The sequence below is a fragment of the Podarcis pityusensis genome (genome assembly GCF_964106645.2).
Source record: "Podarcis pityusensis genome assembly, chromosome: 2".
Lineage (NCBI taxonomy): Eukaryota > Metazoa > Chordata > Lepidosauria > Squamata > Lacertidae > Podarcis > Podarcis pityusensis.
In genome coordinates, this window is record NC_138029.1 from 5,238,736 (window position 1) to 5,264,538 (window position 25,803).

The following is a 25,803-nucleotide window of genomic DNA, read 5'->3' on the forward strand; positions in this document are numbered from 1 at the left end:
GTTTGAGAGTGTTTATGTATACATGTGTACATGCTCACAGTACCTTCTCTGCCCAGAAGCACACGGCCAGCCATATTAACATGCACGCTTGTGGGCTTCTAAGTACCATGCAGACAGAATTATGCTTTGTGAGATTGTAAGAAGAGCCTTGCTGGATCAGGCCAAAGCATACTTTGCTCCTAGTGGCCAGCCAAGTGCCTCTGGGAGGCCCAAAGCAGGACCTGAGAGCAGTCACTCTCTCCTGCTGCTCAGAGGCCTGTGCCTTCCATCCTGGGGTCGGCTCAGATGACTTTAAAAGGAGATTGGACAAGTTCATGGAGGACAAGGCTCTCGGTGGCTTCTGGTCATGATGGCTGTATGCCACCTCCCGATTCAGGGTCTGTGTGCTTGACTATGTAAAGAGAGCACTTTTTCTGTTAATTATAGAGCTTTAACGTTAGCTTGTCCAATGAGAGCACAGAGAGGCGTCATTTCCTTTGACATGGTGAAGGCAACATGACTTGCTTGTTCCCTGAAATTCTGCTATGGGGAAATGGTTCTGTCAATGCTCCCTACAGGAGCCAGAGATGCAGCCTCTGCATCCAAGTGGTTCTTGCAAATTTTCCAGTATGTTGTCTCCTTGTTAGGGCATATATAAGGCTGCTTTCACAATGTCAATATTGCACAAAATATCTACTTGCTGTAGGTTTATTGTGTGAAAAATGGATTCATGGACTGGCCTGTTTTATTAAACAGGAGCACATCCAGCCCCACCCCCCTCAATGTGACTGTAGGTAACTTTACTACTTGGTAAGCTGGTCTTCTCCTAAATCACTGTCTGTTCATTTCTGGTTGGGTGAAGAAGTGTGGTTTAGGTATTTGTTCTGACCAAGTGGCTTAATGACAGGATTCTACATGGTAAATGGACCCCACTCTTCCCATCCACTACTTGTTAGCAGTCCACTACAGACAGGAAAGGAATTGAGAACACACTCGTAGAGGAGAACTGCAGAATATTCTCACATGCCAACGCATGCAACCTTTTAAAAGCTGCAAACATAACTCCCAACTCCTGCATATTTTCTGTTTCTCAGAATTAGGCTCGTTGCTTACTTCTGCATGCTGACTCTGCCTTCTGTAGAGGGATGTTTCTTGTGGAGAGCACTCACTACATGAATCTACTAAACTAGATTTTATTTGGATGAAGGATGGTGAACACAAGCTTCTCTAAGTCTGGCAGTGGTGTCTCTGTGAACAACCCAGAAGATGAATGGGGAAGCTTGCAGCAGCCCTTCAGGTGTTATTGAACTGCAGCTCCCAACATCCCTCGCCAGCTTGGGATGATGGGAATTGCAGTCCATCAACATCTGGAGGGCCTGCGCTAGAAGGAAGGGCAGTTGCTGCTGCTTGCCTCCCTGGGGAAGTAGCAATCTCTGGCCATCTATTGTCCTTGGGGCACAGTTTGTGTGCGCATGCAAGTCCACAAATGCAGTAGTAATGACATGTGGTGAGAGGGAGAGATTCTTTTCTATAGTGTTCTAGAAAAGCATGTTTCTGGGCTGAGGCTTGCTGCATTCCTGAACTTGACTCTTTCCTGGTCCTGCGCACTGGGATCTTTGGTGGCATAAGGTTACCAGTAGGGACCATGAATGTGTGTGTGTTTTGCAACCCAAAAGTAAACAGTTTTCAAAAGAATTAATCTCAAGCCACAGCTTCCAGCATCTGTGTCTTGCTCTCTCTCTCTCTCTCTCTCTCTCTCTCTCTCTCTCTCTCTCTGTGTGTGTGTGTGTGTGTGAGAGAGAGAGAGAGAGAGAGAGAGAGAGAAACTTTTGCCCTTTTTGGGGGGGAGGAGGAATCTGCATATAAAATTTGGAATACAACACAAATCGCATGACTGGGAGCATCTCTCGGCAGCATTGTTCTCGTTCCCTGCCCACTCCCCCAATTTTCTCCTCATCTTTTAGATTAATGGTCAAAACGGCAAATAATCCCCTTGAGACAGTCTTCTCTCCCTTTCTTTCTCCTACATGCTTGGGAATTCCTTCTGCTTATTACTAAATCAACCTACTACATTTGTTTCTAGTTTTATGGAGGGAGTCTATAATTCACCAGAAGGCTTCAAGTTAAGGGGAACTATTCTCTCTTCGCTTCCTCCAGCCAATGGCAGCTTGTCTTGATGATTAATTGCTCTCACTGGTGACAATTGGTGCCTTATTTCTCATTTGAATGGATCCTGCTTTAACTTCAATTTGTTCTTGTTCAGTTTCCCTCTGCCACTGCTTGCTTTTGATCACATAGTTTGGTTTTAAGCTTATTTTTGTGTGGTTCTTCCCAACATACAGTGCTGCACACATGTAAACACAGGAGAATAGTGGATGTACTATGGTTAGCTGTAGTGACATTCCTGGTAGGTGGAAGCATGTTACAGTAGATAAACACATTCACTGTCTTTCACGTGGGGAGGAGCACACTGTACCAGCAAAATTAAGCAGACATGCAAATTTTCCCTAAGATAAGAGGCCCTCAAGAATCAGGTCTAGAGGGGTGTGTGTGTGTGTGTGTGTGTGTGTGTTTGTGTTTGAAATCCAACATCCGACAAATGTGTGTATCTTATGCAAAAGAGCAACATGCACCCATTACACTGCCAAATTCATTCTACCTACAGAATTTCCTAATGTTCAATTCCCGTGAGGACCCCAGGACTGCAAAAGGGGCCAGTTGCAGGGCCTCCACCACCCCTGGCTATTCCTAGACTCACGGTGCTACACTTCCCAGATGGGCACAGGATGCAGAACCCTCATCGACTCAGGTTCCTCGGCAGATTTTCTAGATGTAGAGTTTCCTGGGCAGAAATTCAACAGTTTAAGCCTTACATGGAAATATAATTATGGGGAAATGTTCACTGCGATTGGGATTTCTCTAATTTTGCATTTCGCCACACACCCATGAGAGCCATTTTGTGACTGCTGCCCCCACGACACTCTCAAACAGTGCCAGATTACCAAAAAGGCAGATTAGGCACCAGCCTATGAGCCCCCTGCCTTTTAGGGGCTCCATGACAACGGATCAAGTCAAGCTTTCTTCGTTCAATGTCATCCCACTAGAGCGAGAGCATGAGAAACCTCCAGGTACAAAGCTTTCTGTGAGTTAGTGTGTCATGTGTTCCCACTGACTCCAGATCCTAGTAGAATATTCATGAGTATTAGGAGAGAATTTGCAAGGGCTTCTCTCTCCCCATCCCCCCGCCCCCCAGCGATTTCAACTGACTAGGGACCTCCACAGGGTTTAATCTGGCACTGCTCTCAAAATGTGCATCTTGGTCCAAAAAGGTTGGTGGCTTCTGCAATGAAGAGATAAAGGGCAATTGCATGAAGGTGCTTAACACTGCCACATTTTATGTCTTGAGGTGGTATGTTTATGCTGCTGGCACTGTTAATCTTAAGATCAAACATTGATTTTTCATGTAACCTGTTGCAGAGGCTTGTCAAATGCACACCTGATGCTCAAGCACTGCAAGGAGCTGAGGTTATTATGGAGATGCCAAAATATTACAAGGGGCTCTGCTTTGACATAATATCTCATGGCTTCGAAAAGCTTGTTCTTAAATCAGGTTGCAGAGATGGTAAAGTTTTTGCAGTATTGATCCAGGAAATGTAGCCTTTAATGATGTTTATCTTAATTGGCAATATAACATTGTTTAGGAGGCAGACCCCAGCAAACAAATGTACATATTCTGCCCCTTGAGTGAAATCGACTGCATGAAAAATGAACAGGGAGGCAAGATTTCAGATTCAAATGAAGAGGTAGAACAGCATGGACATCTACAGCAATAATGTAGAATTGTGGCTTGTAAGGTTGCTAGGTTGCAACCTGGAGAACAGACTTCTTTTTTTAATGGTCTTGGAGAAAGAGGATTCAGCTGCAGCTTCTTGCTTCGCTGACTGACCTCTTTGCCTTCCTTTCTCACCCATGTGCTTTGGGGAACAGCCTTCTTAAATCAGTCAGGACTAGAGAATCTTGAGACTGAGCCCCATTTTGCTGCTGTTAAAGCATCTTTTCTCAGACTTCTAAGAGGCATGCTGAGGCACACTGTTCTCTTGGAATTAAAACAGAAGGTACACTTAAACCAGGACTGGTGGGACTGGCAGCATACTATTGCAGTGTGAAGTGCTTCTGTTTAGGTTGCCAGCCAGGCATACCATCTTTCAGGATACTCCATTCCATTTCCCTTCCCCAAACACCAGTTCCACGACCACTAATATGCTCAATCCTCATTGGACGGTTTTTCAGGTCCCCACCTTTAGGTATTAACTTGAGAGTTTTTGTACTTCTGCAAGCTTACAAATACCTTCCTCTTATGTGTGTGGATGGGGCTACTTTCACTACGTAAGGATCAGCATTCTGAGGAGTTCTTCCTCCAAAGAATCCCAGGAACTGTGCTTCACCCTTCACTGGCTATAATTCTCAGCACCCTTAACACACTGTAGTTCTTAACGATTATTTGGGGGAAGCCATGTGCCTTAAATGTGCAGTTTCCTCTGAGGGCAGATGCTTTTGCTGCCTCTCTGCATTTAGTGCAATTAGCTCACTCCAGATGTGAAAGCACAGCAGAATGAGTCCTAATAGTAACAGCTGCCTTATACAAATATAAGCCATAAGTTCATCAAGCTCAGTACTGTCTGCACTGACTGGCAGCAGCACCCCAGGATTTCAGTCAGGAGCCTCTCTCAGTCCTACCTGGGGATGCCAGGGATTGACCCTGATACCTTCTGGATGCAAAGCAGATGCTCTGCCACTGAGCTGTGGCCCTTTCCCTGTTAAAGGTGGTCTGTCCATTTGACCTCTGTATGTGAAGTGGGGAGGGGTTCCATCCTGTCTTTGGTCTCAGGCAGCAAAATGTCTAGGATCCTCACTGTCCTTAGGGCTCTCCACACTTGCATGAAATTAGGCCAAGGGGGTTTTTGAGATGCAGGTGCTCCACAAATCCAAATTAATGGTGTAACATTGGAAAATGTTGATCATTTTTCCTACCTAGGCAGTTATCTTTCCACAAGGACCGACATTGATGCCGAAATCCAGCATCGCCTGAGCTCTGTGAGTGCAGCTTTCTCCTGCATGAAGAGCAGAGTGGTTGTGGACCGGGACATTTGCAGGGAAACCAAAATGCTTGTTTACAAAGCTATTATACTACCAAGCTTACTGTATGCTTGTGAAACATGGACCACTTATAAATGCCATCTCCAACTCCTTGAAAGATTCCATCAACTGTTTCTTAAAACAAAAATTACATTATCACTTGGGAAGACAGGCAGACTAATGTCAGTGTACTGGAAGAAGCAAAAATCACCAGTGTCAACGTAATGATTCTTCAACATCAGCTTAATTGGACTGGTCATGTTGTTCAGATACAGTATCTGATTATCGTATTCCAAAGCAACTACTCTATTCCGAATTTAAAAATGGATAGCATAATGCCGGTGGACAACAAAAGAGGTTTAAAAACGCTCTCAAGGCAAATGTACTATAAACACCGGCATCTGGGAAACACTGGCCTGCGAGCGCTCCAATTAGAGAATAGCCTCTACCAAAGGCGTCATGGACTTTGAGGAAGCACAGACTCAGGACAAAGGGGAGAAATGAGCTAAGAGGAAGACACATTTGGCAAACCCTTACAGTGAACAACTCCTGCCCGGAAACCTATGTCCCCACGGTGGAAGGATGTGTGGATCCAGAATTGGCCTCCACAGTCACCTACGGTCGGACACACTGTTAAGACCATATTCATGGGAGATAAACTTACACCGAAGAAGAAAGAAGCAGCAGCCCACTTCTGGGCTACATTGAGTCAGCATAATCTGCTCAGCATCATGGTCCTATCATCTGAGTGGCAGATCTGAAATGGAAACCTGAAGTGCAGACTATGTGACACCCTTGTCTTCCACCACCCAGCCCTCCATCGCTATGGTTGCCTCAGCCATACCTGGAACTGTTAGGGAGGTGCAATCAAACAATTCTCTAGGAAAAAAATTGTGCCCCTTTGGCGGGGAAGGGGAAGGGGAGAGACAAAGCTAGGCTTGGCCAGGCCAGTGTGTGGGGATGGTTAAGTTTCCTACTCGCTCCCTTCTTTCTCTGCTTGGCCTGAAGCCTGGATGCTTTTCAGAGCGTTTCTGACGCTGCCATCGCTTAAACCAGCAACAAACTCTATTAGCTGCTACTGCAAATTGGATTTGTTCAATGCGATTGGATTTTGCCTCAGGCCTATGTGGCTTTGTTTGGGTGCGGGGAGTGGTGGAGAGTGGGGAGGAGAGGAGAGGAGGGTGGAGGGCGGCGGCAGCCACTAATAATAGTGACTGTTGCATTTGTCTCCACAGTTCAAGCAGAACAGTAATCTGCTCCTAGAGGGCTGGATGAAACAATAGATTTGGGGAGCAGGAGGAAACCACAGGTGACTGCAGAGGCATTAGACAGTGATGTTTCCTACTCTCTTCCCGAGCATCCTTTTTAGAGCTTTCACAATGTGGAGCATGGATGAAAGCAACTGGTATGGTTTTTAATAAAAAGAACCTGGTAATGCTTATCAATTCTGCTGAGGACCAAAACAGAAATGATGCAGAAGATCTGTGGTTGCATCGCCTGACATTCTCGCTCCCTGCCCCCACTTTAAAACAGCTGGAGTGGTGGTGGAGCCCTTTCCCCTCTGCAATGTTTTCCTGGTAAAAATTACCCTTTCCCAAAATGTTTTAGGCTCCCTCAAGCTCCTGCTCTGACTAAAAGCAGAGCCCCACTTCCCCCAACTGCTTTAAAGGAAGAGCAAACTGTGGTCACATCCACACCATGCATCTGAAGCATTTTAATCCCACTTTAACATTCATTGTCTCCCCCCCCCCCCAAATTCTGGAAAGTATAGTTTGTGGGATAATCAGCATCATATAACCAATATGCTTAAGTCTAATTAATGCACAAAAGGGTTAAGACCATTGAGTAAGCTGTCGTGCCAGGCTTAGCTCACCTTGGGAGGGATTAGGTAATCAAGCGTTTGATCTCTCCCAATCTACCTGAGGAGCTCAGTGTACGAGGTCTGAGCTGCTTGCTCCAAGCCCAGCCCACATGGCCCTAACAAGCCACTATTCAGTTCCTTTATCAATAATTTAGGAACTATCTCCACTGTATAACTAAGCCAAGTTTTACTGCCTGTGGATGGATTTGATCTTTGTAGAGTTTGTAAGTGAACCATTTTTAACATACCAAACAAGAATGCTTGGGTAAGAGGAAAGTTTTGGAACTCATACCGACATATTTTAAAGGTCTAACAGCCTATATTTCCATTCTTTGCTTTGCTGCATATTTTGTGATCTTAAATCTCTCCTGGGGTTCTCTCACCAAAGAGTACTTGTCTCAAACCTGTATCCTGGCATCCAGGAATTCTCCTTTCTATATAATATTTTTTTTCCTGCACCAACAGTTTGTTAATGGTGCTGAGAGTTGTTAGGGGACCCCTCACATAGATGCAATTCCCCGCACCTTTAAAAAACTACAGTTCTGATTATTCTTTGGGGTAAGCCATGATTGTTAATGGTGGCATAACAGTACTTTAAATGTATGGTGGGTGTGGACCTGTGAGAGAACTCATCATGGCTTTCCTGTGCCATGTCTGTTTTGGCTCCTTAGCTACAGGTGGCATCTGTTACGTGTCTTCAAAAAGCCCCATTAGCATCTGCAGTGCTTCCAGTAGCTGCCTGCACAGTAGCACGTCCTGTTCTCAGATCTGGTCTCTATTTGTTTGTTTTTTTCTTGGAGCCAAACCAAAGAACACAGAAGGGAGGCAGGCAGCACTTTTTGCAGAGAGTTAAACAGCTGCTTGAAAAAAGAGGATTTCTGCTTTTGGTCTGTATGCTCACATTCCACTTTGGTAAGCAGGTTGTGCAGGTTCTTATATTTGTTTCAAAAATCCAGAACCCCAGTTTAACTGGAGGTGTCAGTGGCCCAAAGCAAATATGTATGTGTATGTGATGTGTCTGTGTCTGTGTTTGTGGTGAACATATACCACAGAAAAGTAAGGTAGCTTGCAGATGTCCTGTTTACCAATCATTTGAATTGTTTGCAGGGAAAGTACAGATGGCATCAGCTATTTATTGAGCCTTCATTCCAATTTCTTTGTGGGGAAGTTGTTGATGGTGTTGCCCCAAGTGACATTCCACACCTCCCAGTGCATTTGACTGACACTTTGCTTGTTGCAAAAAGTCCAGTCTTTGGGGGCAATTGGTTTGTTGTGCAAAGACTTCCAACTCAGCCTTAATTTCATAACCTGAATTTTCTGCTATGTGACTGAATCCCATTTTAAAATAGCAACAGTCTGTAAGTGCCCTAAGCTGCTCTCTGGGCTTCTTTGAATGAGGGTGGTCTACAAATAAATAAGCTTTCTTTGACTTTCTGGATTTTGGCTGGAGAGGCAGCATCTGCCAAAAATAATACTCACCCATCATTGCACAAATTATTATCGCTCAAAAGCTTAATTCTTACACATGCATACATAAGCAACCTCCAAAGGCATCTACTTACCATTCAGGTATGTAGTTCTGCATTCATGTATGTGTAATCAAAGACTGCTGTTCTTATGCATATGGGGCAGTATCCAGTGCACTCATTCCACTAGTGCAAGGCTTTATGCTTTTGCAACTGTACATTCTGCCCTCTCCTCTCACTGTGCATGCCCTGCACCTCCCCAAATCTGCTCCAGAGGGTTGGGGAAACCCCAGTTCCACTGGACGAGTGTACATAACAGATTATTTAGCACTGCGTTGGCTAATACCCATAGCATGTATTTGCATTGTGTACACTGTGTTCATATACACACAGAGAAACATGAGAGAGAAGAGAGGAAATGTTGGGGCTTAATTTGGCTGAATACAAAAACTGGGACTTATTTCTGCTTAACCCACATGTGTAGAAATGGGTTGTGGTTACTTGGTAAATGAAATGCACTCTAGAGATGCTCTACAGTCTTTGTGACTACTTTGCATATTCCAGGGCTGTATGTCTTGGCACAGAAAACAGATTTCTGGCCCTGGCGCAAATAAAATAAAAGCCTGGTTATTCACGTGTAATACTATATACCGCTAAGTAGTCTCCATATATGCCTAGTTGCATGGATGCTAGGTGTACGATAGTATGCTTAGTATACTTATATTTATATAACAAATAACTACGTGTGAAAAAAGAAGAATAAATTAACACACGCATGCATATGTTAGTGAAGACCTTACTTGGAAGGTCAATACAGCCCAGGTGGTCAGGAAGGCCCAACAGAGACTTCATTTCCTTAGGGTCTTGCGAAAGAACAATGTTAGATAGCAACTGATGATTTCCTTCTATCGGTCCACGATAGAAAGTGTTCTTTCATACTGTATTATGGTGTGGTTTGCTGGTGTGACAGCCATGGACAGAAAGTCCCTACAGAGGGTGGTGAAGACAGAACACGATATCATGGGCTATCCCCTGAGTCAGCTAGATGTCATCGCAGGAGACTGTTGCCTCAGAAGAGCGAGGAACATTCTCAGGGATGACTCACACCCTGGCCAGCACCTTTTAAATCTCCTGCCCTTGGGCAGGAGATATAGAAGCCTAATAAGCTGCACCAACAGGTTAAAGAACAGTTTCTACCCGTGGGCCGTGAGGCTGCTGAATGAAAGACAGCAACATTGCAGCTGACATTCAGAGTTGGTACGTACGACAGCACACAGAGTGTAACAAGGACTGAGAGATTGTGGGGGGAGGGGGGCTCGTTTAATCTCATTGTAAAGAAGTGGTACAGTGACAATAAAGTATTTCTATATATTCTATATATGCTATGCCAATACCTCTATAATTATCCTTTGATACATAGGTAGAGCAGTCCAGATCACCACAGTACCTAACTCCACCAACTGCTGATGAATCCCATGAAAATGTGCTATAACATTTACAACTTGCATTGCACCATTCCTAATGAGCCTTCTCCCACCAAGCCATTTCCTCCAAACCAGGAGTTGCCTGTCTTATGGAGGGCACCTCCCCAAAGGCCTCGGTAAGCGTGATCGACTCTGGGGTCTATTATTTGGTGCTGACCTTTCTCTGTGGGAATAATACAGTTGAGCGTGGGAGACAGGAAATGCAGCAAATTAGGTTCAGCAGGGGCATTCACAGGAAGGGGCTGGGAAACACTGAACCAAGAAGCCTCTTAGGACCCAAAGGGAACACACTTTGTTCCATTCCTTCTCATTTTCTCCCTCCACCTCTTTTAATAAAAGAGCTGTTTGTTATCCAAGGCATTTCCTAGAAAAAGAATGGGCTAATATTTTGCTTTGCTTCTGCTGAATGGGCTGTAGATATTTTATTGGCCATCTGTAGTGTGGCAACAGCGAATCAATACATAGGCAGGCAGGAAGCAGTAGCATGTGTGCAATTTTAAGGCATGTACACAATTTAAGTGAAAGATGATTAAAGACTCAATGTGAGAGCGGAAGATGTGACTGTGCAGAGCAGCAAGTGGTTCTTCCCTGGACATGGCAGGAGCTGGAAGATGGCCGTGGCACTCTCAGAAGTCTGGGCGATCTTTCTTCAGGGTTTTGTAGTCCGTGGAGACAGCCATGAACTATGGAAGAAGGTGTTGCTGATGATTGATGGTTTGCTCTCTTTGCCCCGTTGGAATTACTATGGCATGACGTGTCATCCCTCAATGCCCACTCCCCAGCCTTTCCAGGGTTCTGACTCTTCCCACTCCACCCTACATTTGACATGGTCCAATTGGACATTTTCTTCATTCTCTTGTTTTTTAGCTGGGGTGATCAAAACATGTAACCTCCCACATACCTTGTACTGTTCATTAGGACTCAGTTTATTCCACGGTTCTGGATTATTCTTCCTATCCCAACTGAAAGGGGGAAAAGGAAAGGAAAGCCACATATAATAAGTTTTACACATCTGGATAGTGCCATTGAGTATAACCCTCCCACCCTGCGGCAGCTTTGATTTCTTCATCTTTTCTCGTCATAGTATTTTATTATGAAGGATTCATCCAGTCACATTCACATCATTTAAAGCACAGGGCTTCCCACTGCAGAATCCTGGGATCCATAATTTGTCCATCACTAAGCTACAACTCCCTTAACAAACGATGATTCCCCAGTGGTTCATTGTGTTCAAATATGTTTTGTCTCTGATCACTGCTCTTCTCAGGCTTCAAAACTCTTATTGGCCAAAGCACTGGTATTCCTAAGCTACGAATAACACAAGAGGACAGAAAACCAGGCAGGGTCCTCTCTTACTTTGATGGGTTTCTTGGCAGTGGTAGCCAATGTAGGATTGCTCTGAGGCATCATGGAAAATTAAAATGGAGCCCAGTAGACTTGGCTGCCTGATGTAAAAGGCCCAGGGCAACTGCAAACACTGATGGGTCCTGCTGTGGGACACGAGCTGAGCAGCTGCCCCAGGATGCCACATGCGGGTGTTGGTCCAGAAATTACATTACAGCCTGGCTCCAACTACCTAAGCTGCACAATGGTGCTTTTCTGTGAAGGGAGTCTCTTCTCTTTTTTGACTTACTGTATTACTTGTGAGATGTATGGAAGTGAAAGCTGGACCATAAAAAAAGCTGATCACCGAAGAATTGATGCTTTTGAATTATGGTGCTGGAGGAGACTCTTGAGAATCCCATGGACTGCAAGAAGATCAAACGTCTCCATTCTTAAGGAAATCAGCCCTGAGTGCTCACTGGAAGGACAGATCGTGAAGCTGAGGCTCCAATACTTGGCCACCTCATGAGAAGAGAAGACTCTGGAAAAGACCCTGATGTTGGGAAAGATTGAGGGCACAAGGAGAAGGGGACGACAGAGGACGAGATGGTTGGATAGTGTTCTCGAAGCTACCAGCATGAGTTTGACCAAACTGCGGGAGGCAGTGGAAGACAGGAGTGCCTGGCGTGCTCTGGTCCATGGGGTCATGAAGAGTCGGAAACGACTAAGCGACTAAACGACTAAACAACAACAACAACATTACTTGTGAATTGGTTGGAAGGTTCCAAGTCCCATGTGTAAAAGAGATGAGATCAGTGGCGGGGAGTGCAAGATCTTCCTTATGAATTCACCTCACATGTGGTGATGGTGGCAGAAGTAGAACATGAGGCCAGAAGCATTTGATCTTGTCTGCTGCTTCTGGCATTGTTGGTGCTGCTCATATACTTCTAAGCTTATCAGCATGCTAATGCCTGACCACTGCTCTTGCTGCTCCTCATCCTGTTTCTGCTGTTTCCCAATACAGTGGTACCTCAGGTTACAAACACTTTGGGTTACAGACTCCACTAACCCGGAAGTAGTACTTTGGGTTAAGAACTTTACCTCAGGATGAGAACAGAAATCGCGCGCTGGCAGCACGGCGGCAGCGGGAGGCCCTATTAGCTAAAGTGGTACCTCAGGTTAAGAACGGTTTCAAGTTAAGAACAGACTTCTGGAACGAATTAAGTTTGTAACCAGAGGTACCACGGTACGAGGTGAGCAAGGAGGCTGAGGTCAATCTGCAGCTGCCATCCTTGGAGGACTGGGGCATGACAGGTCTCTTTTAGTCACCATGAATGAGCTTGTGAATGCTCCTCTTCCAGCATGGCTGCAATGAGGCAATTGGAAGTGTTTGCTCCAATTTTTAACTAATCACAGGATTGTGCCTGAACCTGAACAAACTGTGGTTAGTCTAAAAAATGATTTATAAATTGAAACAAGCCAACTTCAAGCCTATGTTTTCAATAAACCATAGTTTAGCCATAGTTTAAGGTTCAGACATAATGCTAAACTGCGGTTAACTGAAAATAGAAACAAGCACTTTCATTCTCCTCTCCTGTGGTGAATGAAGGGAACTTTGTACATGTTCAGAGGTGCTTCTATATACCCTATGGCATACAACTGAACCCTAACATGAAATCTGGATTCTGGAGCTAACCATGAGTCCTGATTTTCAAATTTAGCCTTACATGTAAGCTTCTCAGGACTTGTCTTTAAATGTTGTCATGTACATTAAGAAAAAGTGTCATGTAAATTAAGAAGAATAAAATGTCTATTGTTGTTCTTGCAAAGGACTAACAAGTATCTCTCAGGAAAATGTGGCCCAGATAAAGTTTGAAACCAGGTCCCCCAAGGCCCACACTGACATCTGGACAACCATTTTCTCTTTCCATTGAGTGATGGAGACCAAGGCTATGGTTCTAGCTCCCTGGATTGGGGGTTGGTTTTCAAACATGTGGTTTGGCTGTGGCTGCTTTTATCGAGATGTCTACCCTCATATAAATAATGTGTACACACATGAGGGTCCCTCCTGTGAACACACATCTTCCTGCTGCCTTCTGTAGGGGGTGAAGCACCCCCCTCCCCCTCCCCCTCCCCCCCTCGCCACAATCACAGACTCTACAGGGTGTTTGGGTGTTTAGCTGCTGACTCTGGTTCCTTAGCAAGCAATGCAACGTGCTAACAAGATGATGGTTGTAAGCCACAAACTGCCAAGTCTTGTTACAATCCTCTTCTGTCGACTGCACTAACCATATAATCAATGTGGAGAGAGAGATTTTTGTTTCGTTTTTTGTTCAGAATTGCCTTTTGAGGCATCAAAGTATTAAAAGTGAACAAGAAACCATTTGAAAATCTTAGTTCAACAACAAGGTGGGGGGTGGGGTGGCTTCTGCAAGGTCGGGCTAAGACATATTGCTGCCTCCCCTCCCCCAGCTAGCTAAAGAAGAAAATCCCACAAGTGCCTCTCCACGGTCCCAATAAATGAGAATGCAGCCATTATTATTCTTTTGCCCTGATAGGGGCTCAAATCAATGATTAACAATTTCCTGCTCTGTCTTTATGCTAGGGCAGCCATGTGAGTGACCTACGTTACAGAGAACCATCCTCTATTTTGAAGGGTTATCAGAAGATGGTCTGCTCTTTGAAGGTGTCCTCTCTTTGAGGACTGCCCAGTCCTGGTCTAGTTTAAATAAAAGGAACTTTTAAGAAGAGAAAAGAGGAGCCTGAAGTTGCCCACCAACAATCAGGAGCTGCTGGTCAGCTGACTGAGCAGTCACACAAGTCACCTGGTGTCATCTCAACCACAGTGATAAATGCATTTGCCTTCTCTTTAAATTACATTTATTATTTCCAAATTTGTGCCCATACATATAAAGGACCACATGCACATCTCATGCACGTTGGTGTCTTCTATTTGTGTCCAAGGGTAATTTGACAGTGGAGCAGCCCAGCAAGGTTATGCATAAAGAAATGCTGGGGCAGAAGTAGTGCTTTAGCAATAGTGGGCTCCATATGTTCTAGAGCTAAAACACAATTCTGCGTAAATGTGAAATCTAATTTATTTTTTGGGGTGAGGGTACAGAACCATTAAGATCTAAACCGGCAATGAACCTTACTGCCTGAACCGTGGGTGTGAAGTGAGTTCATGGCATCAGTGATTGTCTCCACAAAAGGCTTGACATTGCTGCACAGAGTGGAGCACGCAGAGGAGCATGTGGGGCGCCCCGTGAGACTGAAAAGGAACTATACAACCTTTAGAAGACATCTGAAAGCAGCCCTGTATAGGGAAGTTTTTTTTTTAATGTTTAATGTTTGATTATGTTTCTGTGTGTGTTGGAAGCTGTCCAGAGTGTCTGGGGAAACCCAGTCACATGGGTGGGGTATAAAATAATAATAATAATAATAATAATAATAATAATAATAATAATAGATGTCCCAATTTTCATTGGAGAAATGTTGGAGGGTAGGGTTAAATTGACCAAGGGTCTGAATCAGTAAAAGCCAGTTTAACATGTTCACATGGGCTGTATCTCTGTGAAAGGCAGGAATGGGGAACCTCCAGTTGTTGCCAGACTCTAACCTTCATCAGCCCCAGCCAGCCAGGCCAATGACTAGGCATGATGGGAGCTGTAGTGCAATGCCCCCTGGGGCGCCACAGATTTCACCGTCCCTGGTCATAAGGTGCCACACATATCCACTGAGCTTTCTGACATGGTTCGGAAAGTAGAATAATTTAGAGCCAGCACTGACAGATCCTGCAGATTGTGAGGCAGTAAAAAGAAGAAGAAAGTGGGGGCGGGGGGCGGGGAGCAGAATAGGTGGATGCGAAGCATCATATGATGGAGTGATGGGGAGATTTTGTGGGGGTTTTTTTGAAACATTAGACTGAATGAGTCAATAGAGAATACACTGTTGAGAAGAATCACACAATAACTAAAATAGAGAGAGCTAAATGAAGCCCTGGAGAAGATTTCTAGTGTAGTTGTGCGAATTTATCCCATCACAATGAAAAAGTTAATGAAAAAACACGATGCTGAGTATTTCTGAGTTATTCTTTGCCCAGTGCACAAGGATGTAACTTCGCGTCTGTTGGTAGCACCAGATCACACTTCCACTCACCTTTTGATTGTTTTCATGAACTTTGTGAGTGGCTGGGGAGTAGTCTGGGATACCTGAAAGACACCTGCCCAACCTGAGGGCAGAGGCAGCCCTAGACTATCATGGTAGATCAAGTCAACTATTCCCCAATCCCAGTATGTCACCCCTGGAACTGACCAACAGTGTCTTCAGAGAAAAGTATACAAGAATTAGTCGTGTGCATTCATTTCAGTGGTTTTACTCTGAGAATGGCTTAGTTGCACTCAGTTCTATCCACATTCAGCTGCATGTGCATCGGGTCTATAAAGTGGCAGGGATCTAACATGTCTGCATGCCCATAGAATACCTTCAGTCTATGGCGGTTAAGGGTGGAGCCAACAGATACAAAGAGGCTGAAAGGCAAGGTGGGCCACTCAAAGTGATCCTGGCCCCTCGCCATACTCTATGCATGGATCCAAGTGTAAGAACCCTTACCTCATGGAGTAACTTGCAACTGCTTGAATGAATGTTCATATGCTATAGTCTGCTAGCAGGACGTACTGGAATTGTACTGGAATCCTACAGTACTGGAATTGTACTGGAATTGTACTGGAATCCAGGACGTACTGGAATTGTACTGGAATCCTACAGTACTGGACGTACTGGTAGGATGTGAAGAGGGAAATTATATTTGAAAAGCTAGACTGGTGTGCTAGCATGGAGTGTGCCAACTTTGGTTTAAGTTAAGGATGGCACCCTGGGCTGGTCTCAAGGTTGACCAAGGTGGGCAGCACCGTGCATCAATGGGGAGCTAAGACAGATTCTGGAAAACTGAGGGAGCTGGGTACAACTTGGCTAAATGTGGATTTCCTTGCTTTTTGGAGGCCAGGATGGGTTACCTGACAAAATGTGGTTTTACTAGTGGTCATTGTGGTCAGGCCAGTAAAATGCTGGCAGACTGGCATTTTGGTTTTTCATTCATGCAGGGGGACCAGAGAGTAAATATGGTAAAATAAAATATATTAAGGTGCTTAGATATTATGGTAACAGAGGCTGTTGTAAGCTGGGTAAGGTATAGACTTGAAGAATGGCATTTTAATGCATATTTACCTGTCAGGCAATGGCCACAGATCGTGGTGAAGTGCCCAGGGGAAATAACCTGCATCTTTCCATTTAAATGAATATCCAGGACAACGGCTGACATGATATTGAGGCCTGACAGGAGATGGAAAGCTGACTGTCAGCTGCAGGCCTGTCCTCTTATAATGGGGCAGCGTTAACTCTTTTTAGGTCATCACTGAGCCTAACTCACCATTTAAAATATAATACAATCTTAAAGCAGAGGGAAGATTGTGGGGTGGGGTTTACTTCATTTGAAGCTATAGATGGCAAAGTAATCCCTGCTTTGGAAGGAACCTGATAGGATGGGAAGACATTTTAAAGAAAATAAACTTGGCTTCAGAATTTAGACTCTGGGAACATGGAGCTGTTGTTGTTATTGTTGCTATAGTGATGACGATGATGGTGATGATGATTAATCAGCTCCCCCTTCCTCCAAGAAGGTCAGAGGAAAATGCAAAAAGATAAGTGTGCCTGCAGCTCACTGTGCAAAATATGCAAAACAAAAGGAAAAAGGAATGGGCAGGGAGGAAGAAAAGGAAGCTTTATCTCATATTACCCTTGCAACTGCCCAATGAGGTGAGGCTGAACAGAGAAATAGTGGCTTGTCCAGCACTCTGCCCAATACCCAGCACAGGCCCCCTGTATTAATTTTCATTTCTTCTTACTTTGAGGGAGTAACAGCAGTCACCTCTAGGTGATCAGCTGTTGCAGGAATAGAGTTGTACACCCCTACACTCTGTTGACTACAACCAGGGCTCTGTCATTCTCTTTTCTGTCCTTAAAACATAGCTGGCTTTTTAAGGTTACAGAGGAGATAGGAACCATATGCAGATCACAGAACCACAGACTCACATAATTGTAGATTTGGAAGTGATCCAAAGGGCAGGAGCGGAGGAAGGGGGTGCAGTGGGGGTGGGCCGCCCTGGGTGTCCCCACTGAGGGGTGTGACAAAATGCCGGGCGCACTCACTGCGGGGCCTGCAGCGTGCCCGAGCCATGCGTCTCTCCAAACAGTCCGCCCGCTGCCTGCCCCTCAGCTGTAGGGCAGCTGAGTGGGAGGAGGCAGGCAGACTCCTCAGAGGCCCCGTGGAGCGTCCTGCCCCAGCTGGCCCCGCCCCTGGGCGCAGGGCATGCGCACTGCCCCAGGCGCCCGGTCGGCTTGCTCCACCACTGTCTAAGGGTCATCTAGTCCAACCCCTTGAACATGCAGGAATATCTACCAAAACATTCCTGACAGATGGCCATCCAAATTCTGCTCAGAAACTTCCAATGAAGGATAGTCCACCACCTCACACTGGAGTCTGTTCCACTGCTGAACAGCTCTTACTGTCAGAAAGGTCTTCCTAATGTTTAGTCAAAATTTCCTTTCTTGTAACTTGAAGCCATTGGTTTGGGTCCTGCCCTCCACAGAAGGAGAAAACAAGCTTGTCCCATCCTCCATGTGACAATCCATGATATATTTGAAGATGGCTATCATATCTCTTCTCAGTCTCCTCTCTTCCAGTTGAGTCCATCAACTGTTCCTCATAAGACTTGGTTTTCAGACCCTTTATTATCCTGGGGCGGATCTACACTCATGGTTTATAACATTATGAAAGAGTTAAGGCATGGTTTTCAAAACGTAAGGGTCACATTACATTTTGCTAAGAATGCTAAGAATGTGTTATTAAAACGTGACACCAGAGGGCATTGCAAAGCAACCAGGAACCAGGCAGTAAGAGGAACTGTTATGGAGGAAGAACGTTAAGGTAATGAACTTTTTTTTAAAAAACAACAACAACATGCCCTGGGACGTTTTAGAACAATATAGCTAGTATTGTTTTAATAATGTTAAAAAGGTCAGTGTAGATCCAGCCCTGGTCACTCTCCTCTGCACACGTTCCGGAGCTTGTCAATATCCTTCTTAAATTGTGGCGCCTAGATATGGACACATTATTCCAGGTTTGGTCTGACTGAAGGCAGAATTTCTGCTAGAAGATTTAGAGCTACATATAGTCAAAACATGTGGCTATTGGATTTGGGACTGTAGTAGTAAGCCCCTCCCTGACCCACATGCATTCAGTTGTATGCATACAGACTCCATGTAAGATGGCCAGTTATTTAACAGAACACGGTAGGTCGGGGGGCGGGCTGTTACCACAACCCCACTCCCTCCATGTGCTTTCATTGTAATCAATTTGAATGTCTTGTCTACTGCTACAAAGGACTCAGCATGTTGTCTGTGTAAAACAGGGCAGTACTCCTCTGATTTTCCCTTCTGGCCTTAGATTCACTCATTATTGGACTAGAAGGGGAAATAGGGCGCTGTGGGTTAAACCACAGAGCCTAGGGCTTGCCAATCAGAAGGTCGGTGGTTTGAATCCCCACGATGGGGTAAGTTCCCGTTGCTCAGTCCCTGCTCCTGCCAACCTAGCAGTTTGAAAACACGTCAAAGTGCAAGTAGATAAATGGGTACCGCTCCGGTGGGAAGGTAAACGGCGTTTCCGTGCGCTGCTCTGGTTCACCAGAAGCAGCTTAGTCCTGCTGGCCACATGACCCAGAAGCTGTATGCCGGCTCCTTCGGCCAACAAAGCGAGATGAGCGCCGCAACCCCAGAGTCGGCCACGACTGGGCCTAATGGTCAGGGGTCCCTTTACCTTTACCTTTACTCAGGATTTAAGCTTAAGGGCCACAAAGTCTAAGGCTAGAAAGAGACAAGGAGAGCCCAGTCTACAGCTGCTATAGTACTGCCTTGTTTGACACAAGGCTATGCTATAAAGGCTGTGTATTTCAGTCCCTGCTGTTGGTTCTAGACAGGATGAGGGTGGGACAATCAGGAGCATTATGGGTGGACAGCATTGAGGTGGGTGATGGCTACAACCTGAGCAATGATTTGCAGGCAAGTTGTGAGATCCTTGCTCACTAATATCTTGGGATATTGTGGAGTATCCCAACTTGCCTGGGTCTAGCTGGAGTAGGTGATTGCAAATCATGATATACCCAGTGGGTAATTCAAATTCTGAATGTGAAAATTTACCTCAGTATTTTAGAACACTAGACACTTTGGCATTTCCTGACTGCTTTGATTTTGGCAGGTATCAAATATGAAATTTCATCAAGCTGTTAACTGTCAAACACTAATACTACCACATGACATCTGTCAAATACAGGCAAATATCCATATGCCAGCTATAATCAAATACGGTCAAATATTATTTATCACATTTTTATCCCAACCTTCCTCCAAGGAACTCGTGGTGGTGTACATTATTCTCCCCACTGCCTCATCCTTGTGATAACATTATGAGGTAATTCTGAGAGAATACATGGCCCATGGCCCTGCAGAGAGCATCATGGCTGAGCAGGCTTTTGAACCCTCATCTCCCTGATTCTAATTTGACATTCTAACCATTACATGATGTTGGCACCAAATAAAGAAATACTATTTAAATGCTATTGCATGCCAACTGTCAAATATAAAATACCATTGTACAATGGCTCTCAAAAATTGTCCAGTACTAAACACTCAGATCAAATACAACCAGGTGTTGTATGCAGATGTAAAATATTCAGAGGAAGTCCAGTAAATATTTGAATATTCAGAATACTGTGACTATTTTGCATACCAATTCTCTGATGAGATATTTTCAAGCAAATTGGTTTCAGCTCCTACTACTTGTCTTCTAACTTCCAGTCAAACCCCCCCCCCCCCGCCCAGCAGTCCTTACTCTGAAGCAGTCACAGATACCTCACACTGGGTGTTAAGGAGAACAAGGACAAGATCTCCATGTGTGAAGCTGAAGAGATGGAATTAAGCCTTCAAAATTAACACTAAAAAAAACTTGAGAGACTCCTGTGAACTCCTGTAGCTATGACAACTGGCTGCTGGGGAGACTGCCAGGCATGGAGCCATATTAGAACTCCAGCTGCTTGTAGCTGTGGATCCAAAAGGAGGAAATGAACCGAGCACGTGGGTCCCCTGGAGAAGCCACATTTGCCCTCCGCCACACAGGCACACGCGTGCCTCTCTCCAGGATATTCGGTAATCTGTACGGCTGGTCTCACATGTATAGATATTTAGGTATCTGCCTGTCAGTGAACAACAAACGAATATCCTGCCATCCCATCTCAGTCTTTCTCTTTCATTCTGTGCACCCAAACACAACTCCTTTTATGCCAGGGATTTCCAGCCTTTAAAAATAACAAAGCCACCCCATCCTAAAGTTGCACCTTATACTCTGAGCTGCTGATAAATGAATCGGTCAATTTAGGTTTCTCTCAATTTCCCATTTTTTCCAAGCTTCAATTCAGTCTGCCTATTTCCACAGCAGATTTTTTCTCTTTAAGCCCCACAAAAATCAAGCCTTTTTGTACAACTTTCTCCTAATATGCACATTTTTAATGAAATTTTGCCCAATACATACATTTTCCTAAACATTGCTTCATAATTGCTGTATAGTTTACTTATTTTCACACTTGCCCCTGATGCACAAATATTTGTATGCTTTTTTTGGCATTAAAGATCCCAAATTTTGTAGAAGCACAAAGAAGAATTGCAAGGTATAGTTGTGCTTCAGTTCACATATTGGTTCAGGAAGTATGAATTAGGCAGGTGCAAACTGAAATGTGAATCAAATGAATTTCTCCACATACCCCCCGCTGTCCCACCTCTGAGCTCCTCTGTGGAGTCTCCTCAGTTATTAATGGTATGAGTTCACAGGCCACCTTAGGTCATTCTTTGCCTCTGGTTTGTTTTGTCCATCTAGCTAAGATCCATGTGTGGCTCCTTCTTGTTATTTCTTCCATTGCTGGTTGTCTTATCCATGTATTTTCAAATTAAGTTATGCTGTTGTGCTTCAGAAAGAGGCAGGCAATTAGAATTTCATCACTAGAGTGACCTGATGCCAAGCAGAGCAGGGCTCTCTCTTGTATTCCTAATAGATATACAGCAAAGGAAATTTCAACAGGTCCAGCCTGGCTCCCCTGTGCAGCGCTGGCAGATGAAAAGCTGACCCCTACCAAATTCCATCTTCTAAACAACTATTAAAAGTATAAGTAGGAGCTCTCTTCTCTTTTGCATCTGGCTACCCTAAATTTCACTAAACCTGACCACAGAATTTACATCCCTCCAGCTCTCCTGTTCATTCCATTGGGATGGGAGAGAAATTCTATTCGGTTTGCATTTAAAAGTGACCTTTCTGAAACCATATGCGGACCAAAACACAGCCATCTTTTGAAATTCACACTGTTCCATATTCTTCTGTGTGGTTCTCCAACCAAGTCATGTGCACAAAAATGCATATATTCATGAAAATAACATAGAAAAATGCATTATATTATGGGAAATTGGTTTGCAAAAATGTGTATATTAGGCAAGACTGCGTACGAAAATGAATATTTTAAGAGACGTTCACACTAAAATGCTGATGAATTTTCATGATGAGGTTTAAAAAAAACAAAAGTTGATGTGGAAAATTTGAGATCTGAATGTAAGGTTGGAAAAACCTTTTCAATCAAGCTGTATATAAACATTGTGAAATAAATAATATAACATAATAAATAAAAATGAGACACTGAGAGAAACTGAAATAGACAGATTTGGTCACCCCTTCATTCCAGTCTGGCAGTATAGGCTGGTCCATTAAGGAAAATGGGACCTTGGACCACCAACCTTAGCCTGCCCCCATTTGCCTGCCTCCTTGCTTATATCCATTCCAAGGGATGGCACTGCCTGTCAGCCTCCCCCCTTCTCGGTCTCTGTCCTTGTAGAACTCAGCAGGGATGAGGACATTGGTTCTGTCGTTAGTTCTGTCTCCACCTTCTGTTGACCTTCCACCCTACCAGACCCAATGGGCACCAGGTGCCAGTGGGCCATGTTTTTCTGATTAGTTGTGTATATATCTTAATCCCTATGGTCATTGCTTTGTTTATCCACACATTCCCTCTGGACTGCATTAATCCAGCTCTGCTTGCTCAGTGCCCATGAGGAAAAAGATCCCCAGAAATGGGGAGAGTTGCTGATGGGATCTCTGTGGCTGTTTGTGTTGATATCGAAAATGATTACTGATAAAACTCTTGCAAAGTGCAGAAGTGTTTACCACCTTTAGTGAATCTGTGAGTTGTCATTATTAGTCCCTACAAAACAGAGACGGGGGCTGAGAAACAGCAACTTGCCAAAGGCTAACCTTGCAATGTAATGACAGAGCTGGGAATTATACCCGTGGCTCCAGGACCAGCCGCAGATGTGTTCTGCTGGGGCATGTGTGAGCAGGTACATTGGAGAAGAAAACCTGTAGAGAGGAGTAGCCCCATGTGCTGCTGCGCCTATTTTGCCACAGAGGCTGAAGGTGACTGTACTGATGCCCCAGGTATGATTTGCCCCTCACACCTCATTGCGGAATGAGCGTATGGTCCCTGCCACTTGCTTGTTCATCCACCATGCCTGTGGACCTGGCAAGAAGACACTATCTCAGACCCTGTGGTGAGAGCATCAGCAGCTTGGGTTGCCTCCAGGCTCTGCAGCCTCCTGCTTTCCCCCAAAGGTGAGATTCCATTTCTACCTTCTGGGCAAGGTCATGGGAACTAGGTCAGAGGCTAGATAACCATGGATTTACAGGGATATTCAATCTTTCTCAATTATGTGTGTACCAGTGACGAGACCTATGCAGGTCTTAGTCACAGATCTCCCCCTGTCTCTTTCAAATCTATAACAGGGCTGGTCCAACCATTAGGCAGAATAGGACAAGTGCAACAGGTGGCTGTTCCTCCCAAGGCTCACAGCCATTCTCGTTTGTTGCCACCTAGTCTCTCCTGGGTCTCCTAATGTGGCTCTCTATCACAGATGTGGTGCAGAATGCCAGTGCTGAAGTAAGAGTCAACTGCCAACTCAGTCAATGTAGAGGGCACCATTTTGTTTTTTGCCTCAGGCAGCAGCATGCCTTGGGCGAGCCCTGAACCCATCTCTCCCCACCCATATTTCTTCCATTGTGTCCTTCCTCAGCCCTGTCCCAGAAAACACTGCTGTCAATATACAATAATAAGAGCAGCCTACCACCACAGACAAACAAACCAACAAACCCACATCCTTCTCCAGAATGGCCTGGTGCCTTTGGCAGAAATGCAACTTGATCTGCAGCATATGAAACGTTCCATGGCAAGGAGCTAAAGATGGTCACCTACTAATGTCTCTGGTGATGTCCTCCTACCAGTCCCTACCTTGGGATGCGGGTGGCACTGAGCCTCTTGGGCTTGCCAATCAGAAGGTCAGCGGTTCAAATCCTTCTGATCGAATACATAGAAAAGGTTATACCCAGCAAGTGTCAGTCAATTTGGGAGAGGAACATCCTTAGCTAGTCTGCTCTCTTCTGGTACTTTTAAGGATTTAATGTGGGAAAGTATGGTATTGGCTCTAATTCCAGAGTGCCCAACTCTCCTAGCAAGAGGAATACATGCTGGTCATTTCTGCACTACAATCATCATGGAAGTCCTGGAGGTAGAGGTAGAGGTAGAGGTAGAGGTAGAGGTAGCGCCAGGGCCAGGGCTAGGGCTAGGGCTAGGGCTTAGAGCCAGGGCCACGGCCAGGACCAGGACCAGGGCTAGGGTTAGGGCTTAGAACCAGGGCTAGGGCCAGGACTTAGAGCCAGAGGAATATTTAGCATCTTCCTGAATGACAATCCCCAGGATTCTTTGCAGGAAGCCATTTCTTTAAGAAGGTATCAAACTGCCATAGCAATATTTGTTGATTCTGCTGCAACTGACAAACACAGATATCCCTCTGGTGTAAAACTGATGCAAGTTTGTAGTTTAGACATGCCTATGAGCTGCTGAAGACACACTGTGGTTCAAAAGAAAAAAAAGATAACAGACAATGGTTTGACTGTAAGGAGAAAGGGATTGGTGGACCAGGGCTTGAGATCTTTCAAATCCTGGAGACAGGACTATGAGATTTCAAGAGACACCAGCTAAGATAAACTGGTGGGGTGGGGCGAATCTCTCTTTGTCATTTCATCTCCTAAGGGTGATTGTTGTTGAAACATTAAGTATCTCAGAGCTGTTTTTCATTTTAGCTTTGAGGTATTTGTGAACAAGCAGCTCATGATGTGGGTTGGGACGGGGAGAGGTTAAGCCCAAAAAACAGTCCTGGAGATCAAGGCCAGGAAAGTTCCCATGAGAAACTCTTTCCCACACACTCATGAACTCCTTCCTGCTCCTTTAACACTTTGGCCCTAAACAGGAAGCAGGAGACCAAACTTTCCATGTGGGAATCAGGCACTGACGATAAAAGAAGGTGCTTGCATTGACAGGGGCAGAGAAACCAAATCTGGATGCTTCTACCTCATCCCACATCCATGCTTGGGGTTGTTTCCAATGCTAGTCCTACTCAGATTAGATCCATTTAAATTAATGGACATAAGACATTTATGCTTCATTAATTTCAATGGTAGCAACCCTTGGGTTTTATTTTTTCCTTCATTGCTTTGGCCAGAACCAGCAGTTAGTAGTGACAGACCTTTGCTGGGAGGACTCAGAAACTGTTAAGGGGATTAGCCTCAGTTTCCACTACACAGAGAGAACAGGGGGCATGAGAAACAGAAAGAGAACAAGAGAGAGAGAGAGAGAGAGAGAGAGAGAGAGAGAGAGAGAGAGAGAGGTGCTACAATTCCCTGACCACCCTAGCACAGGGGATTTGGGTTCAGATATACACAGATAATAAATAGAAATTGATGACATGAGTGGTGGAAATAACCACCTTTGCCTTGGAAGTCCCTCCCCCTATTCCCTGGCTTTTGAAGCTGACTGTGGTTACACAGTGGAAAGGGAAAGCACACTGTACATTCTCTAGGACATGGTCTTCTCTTGTCTAGGGGCGCAATGGGACCAGGAGGGCCCATGGAGGGCCCTACAGAAATCCAGAGCTGGCTTTGCCAATGCCTGTTAAGAGGCTGGTGAACATCCCCGGACGTCTGTTCAAGTGCTGTGTGCACAGCTCAATCCCAGGCACAGGGGCTCTAGAGCTGATAATTGCTTTGCTAAGTGCCCTGGGCAGATGGTGTCAAATTGAATCAATGATAGTTTTAGCAGAAGCAAACAGATATTATAAAAGCATTAGGCATCTTCAAAGGGTAACTCACGGTGCACTTGCCAGAGGCGCAGTGGCCTGGTGTTTGGCAGGCAGGCATAGGCAACTGAGAGAGAGGGATGAATAGCCATTTGCCCCTTTGCTGTTCCTTCCTCCATTTTTTTTCAGGGCAGTTTTGCACAGGTGCAAACTGCAAATCCAGCCATTAGTTCCACCTTGGCTATTTGCCAGTGTGCTATTGGGGAACTACAGGGTCCCA

General features: G+C 44.9%; 1 protein-coding gene and 1 long non-coding RNA gene across 2 annotated transcripts in view; one reads left to right on the top strand and one right to left on the bottom strand.

Annotated features, from left to right (window-relative positions):
• The first annotated feature begins 1,716 nt into the window (after positions 1–1,716).
• LOC308468693 lies at positions 1,717–14,507 on the top strand. The gene is made up of 3 exons (XR_013981822.1): positions 1,717–2,788; positions 5,015–10,042; positions 13,855–14,507. It is a non-coding gene; the product is annotated as an uncharacterized lncRNA (long non-coding RNA).
• NDUFA4L2 (NDUFA4 mitochondrial complex associated like 2) overlaps positions 10,313–25,803 on the bottom strand; it is a 32,450-nt gene continuing 16,959 nt past the window's right edge. Inside the window, exons 3-4 of the mRNA XM_080990813.1 lie at positions 10,828–10,888; positions 10,313–10,609 (exon numbers count right to left, since the gene is read on the bottom strand). Of these exons, the coding sequence (XP_080846939.1) occupies positions 10,553–10,609; positions 10,828–10,888 (118 nt within the window). The 3' untranslated portion in view covers positions 10,313–10,552. The remainder of the gene's footprint in view (positions 10,610–10,827; positions 10,889–25,803) is intronic.